The sequence below is a fragment of the Monodon monoceros genome, unplaced genomic scaffold (genome assembly GCF_005190385.1).
Source record: "Monodon monoceros isolate NGI ecotype Baffin Bay Population unplaced genomic scaffold, NGI_Narwhal_1 Super_Scaffold_5, whole genome shotgun sequence".
In the NCBI taxonomy this organism is placed as follows: domain Eukaryota; kingdom Metazoa; phylum Chordata; class Mammalia; order Artiodactyla; family Monodontidae; genus Monodon; species Monodon monoceros.
In genome coordinates this window covers 114042609-114057156 of record NW_021703782.1, presented here as the reverse complement: position 1 = coordinate 114057156, position 14548 = coordinate 114042609, and the positions used below count along the sequence as shown (strand labels likewise).

The window sequence follows — 14548 nt, the reverse complement described above, 5'->3', positions numbered from 1 at the left end:
CCTGAGACCTGGAGGGGGAAGAGCAGGAAGCAGGAAGGAGCCCAGCTGGCAGGCAAGGGTCGTGGGTGTGCCAGCAGGCCTGGTGACGGGCATGGAACTGAGGCCTGGGCACAGAGCAGGAGGCAGAGGCGATGTCAAGAGAAGGATGTGGGCGTGGGAGCGCCTCCCTCTGCACGAGGCAGCAACAAGTACTTCTGGAACCTCACTGAGGGCAGGAGAACGTTAAAGGGAGGGGAGCCAGGAGGAACCTGGGCACCGCGCAGCCCAGGGAGACGGGGTCCCTGCCAAAGGCCCCGCAGGAAGGGACCGGACTGGGAAAGTCAGAGCCGGCGAGGGCAGATCCCACCTACTGCAGGGGCAGAGCTGAGGTGCACAGGCCGATGGAAAGCCGAACAGAGCAGGGGAGAGCAGGAGTGGGGATGGGGTGGGGTGGGATTCTTGGAGGTGACCTATAGACTCGGAGCGGGAAGGGCTCATGGAGAGTGCGGGATGCAGAGGGGTGCAGGCCAGGATGCTTGTCCCTTCAGGACATGCGTGAGGAGAGGAGCAGTGTGGGGCAGAGCAGAGGGCCTGCCTGAAGAAGGAGAAGAGGTGGTGGGGATGCGGACCCCAGCCAAGGAGGCTCTGGAAGCACCGCTGCCTGCCAGCCTGAGGATCGCAAGTGAACAGAGGAGCCCCTGGGTCTGGGTTCAAGCAGGGGAATCATGTCAGCAACCAGCGAGGGGTGCGGAGGAGAGGGGTGTAGCGCGTGTTGGGGTGCTCTGGCCCCAGAGCTCCGTCTTCTTGCTCCCCTCACTGCCGGGCTGCTACTTCAGGAGATGAAGCCAGACCCCTGGGAAAGGCAGGGAAGGCCTCTGTGTATAGATATGTTAGAGGGCTACACATACAGACCTTCTAGCTCTGCCTGCTGAGAAGGCTTAGCAATACAACAAACCCACAGCAACGAGCACACCCAGCACCAGATCTCGATTTGTAAAAGGCATCGAGGATTTCTGGAAAATTGGGGGCTGGGGGGGAGAGCAGAAGCCCCTTCTCCTCCATGTCTGTAGGTGTGAAGGGCAGCCCTGGCCCAAACTTCAGGGCAATTTAAGAGACAACCTTAAGAGCTCTAGGAACTGGTTCACAGCTCGAATTAGGAAGGTGGAGGGCAGGGCAGCGCCTGAGCAAGCGGGAGGCGGCTCGGTCCTGGGATGCAGCAGAGCGGGTACAAGAGGCTCCGTGGATGCGGAGCTGGCTTCCACCTGGCTCGCGTGCCCCGGCGGCCCGGCCTGCTGTGCGGGGCCAAACCAACAGCCCTTCCCCCAGATTGGAAGCTTCTTGGGGGAGGGTCACAGAGCCGCCTCCACTGTGGGCGGTGCCCGTCGCTGAGCCGGTGGCTGGTGAGGCCTCTCCGAGTCCGCCCCTTCCTCGGACTTGGGGGAAGCAGGTCGGGGTGGGGTAGATCCCGCAGTCTGGGCAGCGGGAGCGCCGGGGCCATTACGCTCTGACTCGCGGGAGGAGGGAGAGGGGGATGCAGCGCGCATCGCGCTCCACTCCCTGTCGCTGCGCCGGCCCGCATTAAAAAGTGTCGCGCTCCACTTGGTGTGGGCTGCACCCAGAAGTCGCTCCCATCGGGCGGGTCTGGGGGTGCTCCCTGCGGCTTTCAGGGGAGGGCGGGGCGAGAAGGATCTGGGGCGGGACCAGGGTCTCTTTCGCTTTTTCTTTTGTTCTCCAACCGCCGCCGTGGTTCCGCGCGGGTGAGGAGAGGGCGGCTTCCCGGGTGGCTCCGCCTGTGCCCATACCCCCAGGCTCGCGGGGACTCAGCGCCTTGCCGCCTCCGCGCACAAGTTGTGCCACGTGGCCTTGACCCCTGTGACTCCCCTGCAGCTCCCGGGCACGCACGAACGAGTCGACTCGCACGCTGGAAGCCAGTGAGTCGTCGGAGAGACTTGCTACCAAGAGCCCCGCGCGCCACGCCATGCCCGCCCGACTGGCCGCCGACGCCCTGCGCCCTACGGCCCTCCCCCTGCCCGCACCCTGTGCTGCACGCTCTCCCCGGCCTAGCCCGCGCGCTACGTTTCTCGGCCTGCTGGGCCCTGGACCAGCTGCTGGGCTGCTGGGCGCCGGCCGCACGCCCGAGTGACCAGATCTGGCTGAGCGCCGCAGCGGGCACCGGAGCGGCTCTGCCGCTGCTGCTGCTTCTCGGCCTGCCTGTGGCACTGCCGGACCTGCTGCTGCAAGCCTGGCGCCGTCCCTTCTGCTACCAGCCCCCTCCGCAGTGCTGAGCGCCCCCCACGCCCTGGCGCCCCCCCAATTGAGCCCGCGCGCAGCTTCAGCTTCTTCGGCGTCCACCTGTGCCTGCTCCGCCTGGCACCCAATCTGGGCCCGGTGTCGTACGACGTGGCACATTCGGCCTGCAGCCCGGGCTACACCTGAAGCTGCTGGGCAGCGGGCTGCTGCTGGCCTCGCGCTACCCGCTGCTACGCGCAGATTTCCAGTCCTTCCTCACGCACGTCGCGAGGATGCGCTGGCCTCCAAGGGACTACTTTCTGCACAGGTGCCCGCCCACCGGCCGCGGCGCTCCGGCACCCGGAAGGGGGCGGGGCATGGGGTCGAACGCGCGAAGGTCCCCAAGCGCAGCTGGGCATCCCGGACGGGCGCCGCATCGTGGACTTTCCTGCACTGCACGTACTTGCATTCGCCGAGCGGTAAGCCCGACTGGCTGCTCGTAGGCTCGTGGGCGGGCCGCCCCCCCCCTCACTCTGCGCGGAGTCCCAATCCTTGTCTGCACCTCCCCTCCCCCCACCGTTTATTCACTGCCCCAGGCGCAGCCAGTCCCTTCGAGTGCTGGTGGGCTCACAGATCGGGACCGGGCGAGGCGGGGGAAGGCGCGGGCGCAGCTGGGTGTCCAGGAGGCAGAATGGCACCTCGGACTGAGCCTTCCTTCCCTCCCCGTCCCTACCCTCCAACCCACCCCGCCCCGCAGAGGACGGGCTCCTGCGCCGCACACAGCTGACGCTGTTGCTGGACTGGGCCGAGCTGTCCGAGGTTGAGAGCCGCCAAAGTGACGAGGCCGTGGCCTTCAGTGTGCGCCTGGGTGACCTAAACTGCGCGCTTAGTTGGGAAGAGGCTGCAGAGGGGCGGGCGGGCGGCCCCGCCCACCGAGCGCCGGCCTCTCCGCAGACCACGCGCGGGAGCAGCGGCACCAGCTGTTCAGCCGCTTCCGGGACCGCCGCCGGCCGGGGACGCGCTGCGGTTGGGGGCGGACGGACCTAGGGCGGGCTCGCGGGCCAGGCTCCCACTGATACCGCCCTTCCCCGCCCTCCTCCGCCCTCCCCAGGAACGCGGCTGAGATCCTGCCGTCTCCGCCACTCCGTGGCCTGCTCCGCGGAGATGCTGAGGTGAGTGGCCACCTGGGGGCCAGGCAACGCCCGGAAGGAGGGCTGCCCTGACCTTGGTGACACTGCCACCCTCCTCAGGGCCTTGGAGCAGGAGGAAGGGCGCCGCCACTCCCTGGCAGGCCCTCCCAGGGGAGGCCGCCCGGCTGAGCACTGGCGGGCCGGCGCCTGGACTACGTCACCTACCAAGGAGGACCCGGAGGCGTTCTGAGCCCAGTACGTGCCAGAGCTCAGGGTGCTGGGCCTGCTGGCGCTGGGGCGACCCCTCAACCTGACTCCTGCCCCCAAGAGGTGGAACGGGTGACATTCAGCACCGCCCTGGCGGGGCTTACAGACCACCTGGCTGTGGGACTTGCAAGCCCTCCTAAGGCAGGTACGGAGGAGACAGGTGCCAGCACGGGTGGAAAGACAGGGACGCAGAACGTGAGCCTGGCCAGCCGCCACTGGAACAGGACGACTTCAGGGATCTTTATTGTGCGGGGCCCTCCCTCACACAGTCTCCTGGGCCCTGCGGTACTCATAGACGCTGCCCCGCTCAGGGAAGGCTAGGGGCTGCAGGAGCGACGCCGGCAGAGGGGCGGGGTCCTCTGGGTCCCCATAGCCCCCGCCGCCTGGTGTGTGGAGACAGAACACATCCTGTGGGGCAGAGGGGAGGTTCAACGTGGGGATGGGCTCTGCCTGTCTCCTGCCGCCATCCCATCCCCGGCGGGGCAGTGCGGCCACAGCAGCCAGCTGGGACCCCAGAGTCTGCAGCCCCCATCCTTCAGGGGCCAAATTAAACTCCGTCTCTAGTTATCTGTGCAACTCCATTCACTCTGTGGGATGAGGGCAGCTGGGGTGGGGGCGGGGATGGGCCAGGCCAGGCCGCAATCCTTACCCCGGGGGACACAAGCACCGAGGTCTTCCCACCCAGATTCACTGTCCGGCCGTCCTTCCGGATCAGTAGGTTTAGGCCACGGGTTCCGGGCTCACCCCCTGCAAGAAGAGGCAAGGTGGGGGTGGCCCAGGAGGCAAGGAAGTGAGAGACGTGGGGAGTTGGTGGGGGAATAGGGGGGTAGATGGGACAGGAGGTGGGTGGGGAACTGAGGGCCGTGATGGGCTGGGGGGAGAGGGGAAGGGAGCCACTTACCCATAAGGCCGTAAGGCTGGAAGGCGCGGCGCTCGGTCAGCACTGACAGTAGCGCCTCCTCACGAAAAAGCAGCTCGCGGATAACACCATCGCCGCCCCGGAAGCGGCCGCGCCCCCCAGACCCCAGTCTCAGTTCAAAGCGGCGCAGGATAACTGGGTACCTGCGCGGGGCCAGGGTCTCAGCCCAGCCCGCCCCGCCCCTGCTCCACCCCAGGCCCGGCTCCTCAGCCCCACCCCTTCCTGCACGGCTCACCTGCTCTCCAGGATCTCGGGGTCGGTGATCCGTGTGTTGGTCATGTGGCTGTGCACACCGCTGCGCCCATGCCAGCCGGGGCCCGCGCCCGCGCCACCCGCCACCGTCTCGTAGTAGCCCATGTGGGCGTTGCCCAAGGTCACGTTGTTCATGCAGCCCTGGCAGGGGCAAGTGGCCGCTGCACTGGCTGGGGGTGCGTCCCCTCTCGGCCAGTCGCAGCCTGCAGCCCTCCCCCCTCCCCCCGCCCCAGCAGCCCCAGAGCTGTGCCCACCGGCCCACCACACCTGGGAAGCAGCGCAGGCCCCGAAGGCCCCCAGGATGACATCCACCACCCGCTGCGACGTAAGCACGTTGCCGCCCACCACCGCCGCCTCTGGGGACGGGTCCAGGATGGAGCCCTTAGGGATCACAACACGCACCGGTGCCAGGCAGCCCTGTGGGGAGAGGGGCCAATGCTCAAGAAGAGTTGGGAGGTACACCACACGCATCCCTAGGATCAGTCCGACCTTGGGCTGACCTAGCCCCAGGCTCCCTCAGGGCGACATGGGGCTTGGGGTTGACCTGCTGTCCGTGTGCACAGCACACCCTTGCACACCTGGTTGAGTGGGATGTCGCGGCCGACCAGACAGCGAAGGCAGTAGATGAGCGCAGACAGCGTGATGGCCCGAGGCGCGTTGAGGTTGCCGAACACCTCGGGCCCCGTGCCGCTGAAATCAAACACCGCGCTACCCTGCCCGCCAGAGAGGAGGGGAGAAGTCAGCAGCTGGGTGGCCATGGCCCTGATGCCTGGGGAGGTCCTTCCTCCCAAGACTGACCTCACTCACGTTGATCTGCACTCGGAGTCGGATGGGAGAACCGTCGTCCATGTGGTCCTCTGCGGACACCTCCAGGGGCAGGCCCCGGGCCTGCCGGGAGGTTCCAAAGGCCCGAAGCATGTCTCGCACAGCTAGCTCAGCGTTCGCCTGGTGGAGAGTATGTTCAGTAACGGCCGCGCCACCTTCCAGGTGGGCCAGGTGCCCCCCACCTCCGTCCACCTGCCTGGGGCAGGCACAGAGCTGCCGGCTTGCTCCTTCCCCCCCGGCCCACCTGAATGTGGCCCATGTAGGCCTGCACCACATCCAGGCCGTACTGCCCAATGAGCTCGCCCACCAGCTGGATGCCCTTCTGGTTGGCTGCCACCTGGGCACGCAGATCTGACAGGTTGTCGTGCAGGTTCCGTGTTCCGCTGCAGCCTGGAATCTTGCCTGGTGCCCGCAGGGCTTCAGTTACCGCTGAATGGATGGGATCGCCACTGAGCCACTCAAAGTCCCAGGGCCACCTGGTGCCCTGCTCCACCTGCTGTACTTCTTTGCTGGGGCACTTGCAGGGACCACCTGTTGGCCCATCACTGGCTCCCCACTACCCTGCTGGCTCTTCCAGGTCCCTGAAAATCCCCAGCTTCCCTCCATCAGCTACTGAACCTTCTTCCCACACCACAATGCCCCAGGGCACCCTAGGATGGGACAAGCAGCTTTGACCGTGACCATGATCTCACGTGGGCTGGAGGTACCCGGGGCAGGGGGCAGGGCAGGGGGAAGGTTCCCTCAGCAAACGCTCCTCCCTCCTTCGTTTCTCCTGCCCTACCTCCCCACCACCTGGCCCACACTCTCCAGCCTTTTCTGGGCTCCTCTCCCCTCTCCCAGCAGGAAAAACCACTTCCCTTAACCCTCCCACACTCACACTGCCCTCAGCCCTGGGGCCCCGAACTCACCGCCACAGCCAGTCATTTTGAAAGAGCGCCAGCATGGCTGCCTGTGCGCCCCGCCACCGCCCCCAAAAGATCTGGACAAGGCGTCCACCTCGGGCAGCAGTACAGGTTCTGGCCCCGCGAACCACTCCCTGCTTCGGGAAAGCTCCCCTCCTGAGTCTGCATCAGGGTCCTCTCAGGCTCCCTGGCCACTGGGTCCTCTGCCAGACATGCCTGCACAGGTCCCTCGGTGACCCCTACCCTCTGCCCCCACCCCATACTGACCAAGGGAGCAGCCAGGCCTCAGTCACTCTGCTCGTGTTCCCAGCACCCACAGCAGCCCGTGGCTCTGTTACCCCGCCTTCCGCCCTGCCCACCTCACCTGCTCTCACTCTGGGATGCCCCCAGGGCTCTCACACCAGCTGTCCCTGACCCGCAGGTCCCATTGCAGTTTCTGTCCCACCTTCCTGGCAACTGCAGTGCCAGGACCTCCATCCTACAGCTGTCCAAACTTGATTCCCTCCCCGCTGCCCAAATCCCACCACTTAGCAACCCTGACCTCCAAAACACCCTCACCGTTGCTTCCCAGCTTGACGCTCAGCATCTTCCAGGGCGAGAGCAGCTGCCCCCACCCCACGCCCCCTGCCTGGCCTGCAGGAGCCTCCATGCGCCCTGCACATAGGCGGGGGACTTGCCTGGTGCACAGGCAGCTCAGGCCCAGCTGAAGCCCTTCACAGCTGCCCAGTGACTGACCCAAGCCCAGGAAAGCTCTCCGAGAGCCTGCAGCCCCTGGCCGCTGGTGCTGCCGTGTCTCTGCAGTCCCCAGACCCAGTGCAAACCCAGTGCAAATCATAAACGCCACCAGCAGCCGCCCACCTTAAAATAGGCTCCTTCCCCTCCTGCACCCAATCCCTTGGGTGTCCTGGCCAGCTCCCCACCCCCAAACCTTCCAGGCCTCCTTGGACCCAGGCAGAACTCAGCTCAGCTCGTCTGATCACCTCTGAGAGGCGATCTGCAACCACCCTGGGGGGTCACCGACCAGCTCCCTCAGCCTGGAGGCCGGCCTAGGCCAGGGGGGAGGGGGGCAGCGGGGGCTGCATCCCCGTGTCCAGCCCAGCCTGGCTGCAGGAAGCGGCCAGGTGTTTCAGCCCCACCCCAGACCCGTTCCCACTCACCCTCCTCCTGGAAGACACCCGCCTGGACGAGTCTGAAGGACAGAAAGACGGCGCCCTCCTGCTGCAGGGTGGTGGAGTGGGGGGGCATGGAGCCCGGTGTGATGCCCCCAATGTCCGCGTGGTGCCCACGGCTGGCCACGTAGAACACAGGCCGCGTCTGACCCGGCCAAAACACCTAGGGTTGAGGGCAACAGTCAGGGGCGCCGGCGGCCCTACCACCCAAGGTACCTGGGCAGCGACCCTCACCGGTGTGATGACGGTCAGGTCTGGCAGGTGGCTGCCCCCCGCGCAGGGGTGGTTGCTCAGCAGCACATCGCCGGGATGGAGGTCAGCCCCCAAGTGCTGGATCTGAAGCCAGGAGACAGGTGCAGAGTGGGGAGGGGGCCTGCGCAAGGGGCGGGGGGCAGGGAGAGGGGCCCGCCGAACCTGGAACTGCACCGTCTCCTGCATGGCACCCAGGTGCACAGGGATGTGAGGGGCGTTGGAGACCAACCCCCCGTCGGGTCCAAAGAGGGCGCAGGAGAAGTCCAGGCGCTCCTTGATGTTGGTGGAGATGGCCGTGCGCTGCAGGATGCGGCCCATCTGCTCTGGGGACACAGAGTGACCAGATGCCCGCTGGCCCCACCCCATCCACAGCGCATTCCCGGGGTATGGAGAGGCAGGGCCCACCGCCTTCAAGGCCTCTGAGTCCCGGACCCAGGACCCGAAGCGGGCGATGGTCCACCCAGACACTGCGAGGCCATGGCCGAGCCACATCTTACTCGTGAAGAGCACCCCCTTCCTCCCCAGCCCTGCCCGGCGCCACCACCAACCCTACGCCCTGCTTCGTACATTAAGAAACTGGTGCTGAGGCACAGAGCCTGGGTTCACCGTGCAGAGCCCAGATCATGTGGTGCCGGGAGGAGAAAAGCGCCCACCCTGCCCAGGGCCTGCAGTGCAGCGGGGCTGTGCCATCCCAGGGCCAGGGCCACACTGCCTGCACCACCGCAGGACGGCTTCCGCTTCCGCCCCTTCCCCCGGCTCACGCTTTCTCTCCGCACACCCCTGCCTGGCGCGCCGCAAAGGTAAGAGGGCGGGGGAGCAGGATGGTGGAAGCCACTCACCAGCAATGCTCATGAAGCGATGGGAGAAGATGGACAGTTGGATGGGGTCGAGCTGGGCACCCACCGTGCCGGGGGCCTCAGCCCCCACGGAGATGCGGATGTCCCCAGTCTCAGTCACCTCCGCCTGGCAGGCTGGCTCCACCAGGATGGTACTGCGGGCAGGGCAGCAAAGGGGCTGCAGGAGCCAGGCCACACACCCCTCCCAAGCAGGGACCCCACGTGCCCAGGCCCAGAAGCAGCCCAACCAGGAAGGGACCCGAGAGCCCTTCAGACTCCTGCAGCCTGGGCCCCACGGGTCACCCCAGCCCCGGCAGCCGTGGCCCCGGCCCTCAGCCCACCTGTTGCTGTCAATGAGGAGGCAGGGCCCCTGCAGCTTGTGCCCAGCGCCCAGCTCGCCCAACAGGTACACGGGGGTCTCCTGGTAGCCCCCCTCGAAGTAGCAACGGGTCGTCTGAGGAGGGTGTCAGGTGAGCGAAGTTCCTAGGGCCGGTGCCCTCCCTGCATCTCCCCTTCCACACCTGTCCCTGTGTCCCAGTGGGTGTGGGTGGACGGGCACAGGCAGGGCCACCAACCTTGTCTACCCGGGGAGGCCCACTCTGGGCTTTCGGGACGTACTCGAGGCGAAGGCCACTGCGGCCAGTGCCCCTCACCCGCACGTCGTCCACCACCACTGGCCGCTCAGGGATGATGAAGCCAAACTCCCTCATGTACCTGCACACCCGGAGGTCCCGGAGAGCCATCAGGGCGGGCAGCCAGGCCAGCGGACGCCAGCCAGGGCTCCCAAGACGCGGAGCTCACATACCTCTCGACGAAGCCTGCCCCGAAGTCGCCAGCTCGGGGTGAGTGGGCAGTGGCCGGGTGCTGGTGGGCGGACACCATCAGGGCGCAGTCCGTGCCCTGGTAGCGCAGGTGCAGGAAGCTCTCGGTGCTGATCTGAGCCCTGCAACGGCGACAGGCAGGGCACTCGCACTGGGTACCCTTGAGGACACCTAGGCCACCCCTCCCTGACTGCCGCCGAAGAGGCCCCAAGTGAAGCGGCTCGGATGCGGCAGGCCCTCCACCTGGCCCGGCAGCCCCCGGAGCCCCACCTGGGGAAGCCCTGGGCCCGCAAGGCATCCACGCACTGCTCCTCCAGGTGGCTCAGCCTCTGGTCCAGCTGCACAAAGGTCTCGGGAGCATAGGGCAGGGAGCAGGGCTCCTGTGCCTCGTGTACCACGTCTGCCAGGGCCAGCCCCAATGCTGACAGCAGCCCACTATGCCTAGGGGGACAGGGACCGCACAGCGAAAGGGTGGGGTGCCTCCCAAAGTGGCCCCCCGGCCCCAGGACACACGCACCACACCCAGACACACCTATGAATGTGCACGGTGTCCATGCCCAGGGCCCGGGCGATGGCGCAAGCATGCTGCCCACCAGCTCCCCCAAAGCAAGCCAGCACGTGGGCCGAGGGGTCATGGCCTCGTGCCTGGGGAGCCAGAAGGGGATCAGTGGCCTACCCTGCCCCGCCTGGCCCTCCCCCATCCTGTCCCCCACCCCTGGGCGAGGGGAAAGGCAGCTGTACCTGCGTGAGCGCACGGATGGGCCGGCACATGGCCTCGTTGGCCACACGCACAAACCCCATGGCCACCTCCTCCAGGCTCAGTGGGGAGGCCGGACAAGGCCCGTTGGTCAGGAAGCTGTTGACCTCAGTGGCTACAGCCTCCAGGGCCTTTCTGGACGCCTCCGGGGACAGTGGCTGGTCCTCTCCCGGCCCAAAAATGCGGGGAAAGGAGGCAGGCAGCAGGCGACCCAGGACCAGATTAGCATCCGTCACGGTCACAGGGCCTCCTGGGAGGTGTGCACGGTGTGGGGCTGGAGGTGAGCGCCGGGAGCGGGCAGTGGGGGTGGGGCTGGAGGGGTCACTGGGCCTGGGCCGTGTGGGAAGGGGACTGGCAGAGCACGTGCCAGCTCTTACCTTTGCGGTAGCAGGCGGGGCCAGGGTGGGCTCCTGCAGACTCTGGCCCCACCACGAAGAGGCCTGACCTTTGGAGAGGGGAATTGGAGGTGGAGGTGGGCTGGGAGGCAGGGCTGGGAGGCAGGGCTGGGGGTCCCGCCCAGGTGTGGGATGGGGCTGACCTGAAGAAGAGGCGGGAGCCCCCACCAGCTGCCACAGTGTTGATGTCCAGCTGGGGGGCCTGGAGGGTGACACCAGCTGTGCTGGCCTCGAAGACGTGTTCAAATTCGCCAGCATAGCGGCTCACGTCGGTAGACGTGCCTGGTGGGAGACGGGGTGGTAAGGGGTCATCCCACAGACCTGGATGCCTGACATTGCCCAGCCCAGCATCTGAGGCTCCCCCGGACCCCACCCTCAGGCCCTCATACCTCCCATGTCAAAGCCGATGACAGGATGGCCACCCTCCACCCGGTAGGTGGTGGCTGAGTAACCAACCACGCCCCCAGCAGGGCCCGAGAGCACAGCGCGGGAGCCACTGAAGGAGTCCATGGGCGCCAGGCCACCATCGGAGCGCATGAACAGCACCTGCACGTCCTGTGGGCAGGCAGGTGGGCAGTGAGGGGCGGGGCGGCGCAGGGCGGGGGTGGCCAGGGGCGGGCCGGCGGGGGGCCTCACCTTGAGCTGACCCTGGAAGCCACGGCGGAAGCCCTGCACGTAGCGCTGGATGGTGGGTGTGAGGTAGGCGTCAGCGCAGGCAGTGTGCCCCCGGGGCACGATACGCACCATGGGCATGGCCTCCGAGGACAGTGACACGTGTGTGAAGCCCAGCTCGTGGGCCAGGGCGCCCACCTGCTGCTCGTGCTGGGCCCACCTACGATGGCGTCCGAGTGCCGCTGAGCTACCTGCCCACCCGCTGGCCCACCTGCCGCCCGCACCCCCAGCCAGCCCACACTCACGTGTATGAGTGCATGAGCACCACGGCCAGGCTGCGGATGCCTCGAGACAGGAGCCCCTCCAGCTTCCCTCGCAGGCCCCCCAGGTCCACAGGCTGCTGCACCTCCAGCAGGTCCCCTGTGCGGCCTGCAGGGAAGCCCGCCGCTGCCCCGTCAAAGGCCCATCTGGGCCTGCTGCCCTGCGCCCCAACACTCGGGCATCCGTACCTTTCACGGGCATCCCAGCACCTGGCTCCCCTCGATACAGCACCACACGCTCGTCCACTTCCAGCACCTCCTCGTACAGCATCTCGGGCATGGGCACGGCCTGAGGACAGGCAGAGGCTCAGAGGAGTCCCAGGCCTGAGGGTCCCTGCTGGGGCCCTGCACGGGTGGGGCAATGCAGGTGAGCAGATGTGTCCCAACAGGCCAGTCCACAGGCCCAGGAGACACAGTGAGACAGGGTGACACAGTCAGAGCGGGTGGCCCCAGGAAGGCCCACCCGGGGGGGGCGGCTCTCTGCCCCCAGGCCTCTGAGTGCAGCCAACTGCCCCACCCCCACAAAGGCAGCTCCTTCCCAGAGCCCAACCGTGGGGGTGAGGGTCAGGGTCCAAGACTGGGCGGAGCGGCAGACAGGCATAGGACAACACGTGACCAGTCAGGGCTAGGGGGACACAGCGTCCCACTACGAGTGCCCGGAACCTCCTCTCTATCAGCTGGTGGCCTTGGGCTGGCACTGACCCTTCCAAGGACCGCCCTCCCTGAGGGGCCACAGCACTCCAGGGAAAACATGCGCTGCAGAGCTGGCCACCTGCTGGCGTGGATGAACTCACCAGGTCAAAGAGGTCTTCACGGGCCTGGGTGCCCACGTGCAGCAGGTCTCGGAAGCCGCGAGTCACCAGCAGTGCCACCCGCTCCCCGCGCCGTTCCAGCAGCGCGTTGGTAGCTACCGTGGTGCCCATGCGGATGCTGGCGATGCGACTGGTATCCAGCGGCCGGTCCCGCGGCAACAGCATGCCCCCCTCCTGGGAACCACGTGGTCAGCCATCAGGCCTCTGGCCCCAAGGTCCCTCCCCACCCCACCACTCTGCCCTGGCCACCTGCTCCAGGATGCGGCGGATGCCCTCGGTGGGTGCGTCCACATAGTTGGCGGGGTCTTCTGAGAGCAGCTTTAAGACCCTCACGTGCCCCCCTGGGCACTGGGCAAAGACATCTGTGAAGGTGCCTCCGCGGTCAATGGCAAAGTGGAAGCGCCCCTCCGGGCTGCCCATGGTGGTGGGGCTGGAGTCCAGCAGCGACTCTTCAGCCGGCAGTCCTGGGAGCACTGGACAGAGGCAGTGGGTCAGCAGGGAGGCCTGGGGGGCATCCTGGGATGGGGAGAAGACAGGGGTTCCACGCCCATGAGGGGCCCTGGGTGGAGCCAGAGCTGGGCAAGTCCTGCAGGGCCTCATGACCCCCACTCCCCAGTTCCAGTGCGCAGGGTTGCAAGGGACCCCAGGGCCTGGAGCAGGCCTTTCAAAGGAGGAGGCGCGCCGGGAGCCCTCGGGCTGGGGTTTCTGGGCCCTTAAGCACGAAGAGGCACGTGGGTTGGGGGCTGGTGAGAAAAGGCCCACTTCCCAAAGGCTCGACCTTGGAGCAGAGGCCGAGCGGGACACGGGGACGGGGCGGAGCCTGCGCAGGCGACGGGGCGGGGCCGGGAGGCGAAGGGGAGCGAGCGGTGGGGCCGAGTGGGGCCCGGGGGTGCGGACAGGGGAGCGGGGAGGATCCTGGCGCGGCGCCCACCTGGCCTGTCGGCTCCGGTCGCTCGCCGTCCGTTCGGCCGCACTCGCTCCGGGCCCTGCCCGCGCCCTCCCCCAGCCCGGAAGCGGGGCCCGCCGGGCTCTCCGGTTGCGTCAGGCTCGGGTGGCCCGGAGCCGCGGGCGGCAGGCGTCTCCATCAAGATCCCCGGCGGGGCGGCGCCGTGCCGGCGCGGCCCCACCCCGCGGCCCGGCCCCCGGGCACCTGGGCTCTTCGGCCGCCAGGCCCTGCGCCGGTCCGGAGCTCGCTGAGCGCGGGCGCCCCGGGTACCCTCCTCCAGGTGCCCCGGGGCAGGCGGAGCGCAGACGACCTCGGACCGCGCCCCTCAGCGTGCGGCGGTTGTGGCGGCCCGGGGTGGGGGATGGGTGACGCGGGAGGGCAGAATTGAGTGGCCCGACCCGCGGGGGGGGGGGGGGGGGCGTCCTGGAGAAACCCCTCACTCCCCGTGGGCGCACCAGGCGCTGTGGGCTGGGGGCCCTCCACGCCGCCCTCCCAGGCCGACCTCCCAGGCCGACCGCGCGACGCTCGGGCTGATACCGCCAGACGCTGTGGTCAGTCTCGGGACCACGGGGCGGGTGGCTGCCCTTCCCTGGCCTGTTTCCCCGCGAGCTGAAAGCTGCCCGGGTGCCTGCCCAGGCCTGAGGTGGGCTGGAGATGTGAGGGGCCGCAAAGGAACGGTGGGGGATAGGGGGCTTCCCAAGCAGAGGAACAGCAGGTGAAGGGGCCACCTCACCTCACGGGCCAGGCAGACAGGTGGCCAGACAGGCAGGGACACTGTCCATGCCCTGGCCCCATCCCACCCCAGACTCTACAGCTTCCTTGAGCCTTGCTGGCCCTTAAAGCCTGCTTGGTCCCAGGAGGGGAGAGGGAGGTTGGCTGCTGTGAGAGCACAGGGTCTGGGCCGCAACCCAGGCTGCAGCAGGGCTCCCCACGGACTGGTGGCCTCTGGACGCCTCACATCCTCTGTATGATGGGGCATTAAAGGGCAGCCTCACGGCTCCCTCACTTCAGTCTAGCGCTGCTCTGAGGTCACTCTCTCAGAGATGTCACCTTCTCCCCGCTGCACCCCTAAAAGAGCCCCCCGACCCCATTCCTCGCCTCTTCCTCCACAGCACCTGTCAGCAC

General features: G+C 67.5%; 2 protein-coding genes across 6 annotated transcripts; one reads left to right on the top strand and one right to left on the bottom strand.

The window, feature by feature from the left end:
- Nucleotides 1-1957: 1957 nt before the first annotated feature.
- On the top strand, nucleotides 1958-3711 carry LOC114884525 (translation initiation factor IF-2-like). The gene is made up of 4 exons (XM_029203513.1): nucleotides 1958-2018; nucleotides 2127-2687; nucleotides 3320-3380; nucleotides 3459-3711. The coding sequence occupies exons 1-4, from the start codon at nucleotides 1958-1960 to the stop codon at nucleotides 3586-3588; spliced, it is 813 nt and encodes a 270-aa protein (XP_029059346.1). The 3' UTR covers nucleotides 3589-3711.
- Nucleotides 3474-13674, bottom strand: OPLAH (5-oxoprolinase, ATP-hydrolysing). 5 transcript variants are annotated; one of them, XM_029202144.1, is made up of 27 exons: nucleotides 13409-13668; nucleotides 12727-12950; nucleotides 12460-12651; nucleotides 11855-11954; nucleotides 11651-11774; nucleotides 11370-11565; nucleotides 11123-11288; nucleotides 10877-11015; nucleotides 10716-10783; nucleotides 10323-10588; nucleotides 10114-10226; nucleotides 9852-10022; nucleotides 9566-9703; nucleotides 9336-9474; nucleotides 9102-9214; nucleotides 8764-8915; nucleotides 8087-8247; nucleotides 7907-8008; nucleotides 7661-7835; nucleotides 5846-6030; nucleotides 5575-5721; nucleotides 5355-5489; nucleotides 5044-5193; nucleotides 4760-4917; nucleotides 4507-4667; nucleotides 4255-4352; nucleotides 3802-4013 (listed from the first exon to the last, which is right to left on the bottom strand). In XM_029202144.1, exons 1-27 carry the CDS (start codon nucleotides 13560-13562, stop codon nucleotides 3867-3869), a joined length of 4074 nt encoding a protein of 1357 aa, XP_029057977.1. In that variant the 5' UTR covers nucleotides 13563-13668; the 3' UTR covers nucleotides 3802-3866. The 5 variants fall into 5 exon arrangements, with proteins under 5 accessions (XP_029057975.1, XP_029057976.1, XP_029057977.1 ...); XM_029202142.1 differs by having other exon boundaries at nucleotides 3474-4013; nucleotides 5584-5721; nucleotides 11370-11954; nucleotides 13409-13674; XM_029202143.1 differs by having other exon boundaries at nucleotides 3475-4013; nucleotides 7661-7817; nucleotides 11370-11954; nucleotides 13409-13671.
- Between the last annotated feature and the right edge of the window lie 874 nt (nucleotides 13675-14548).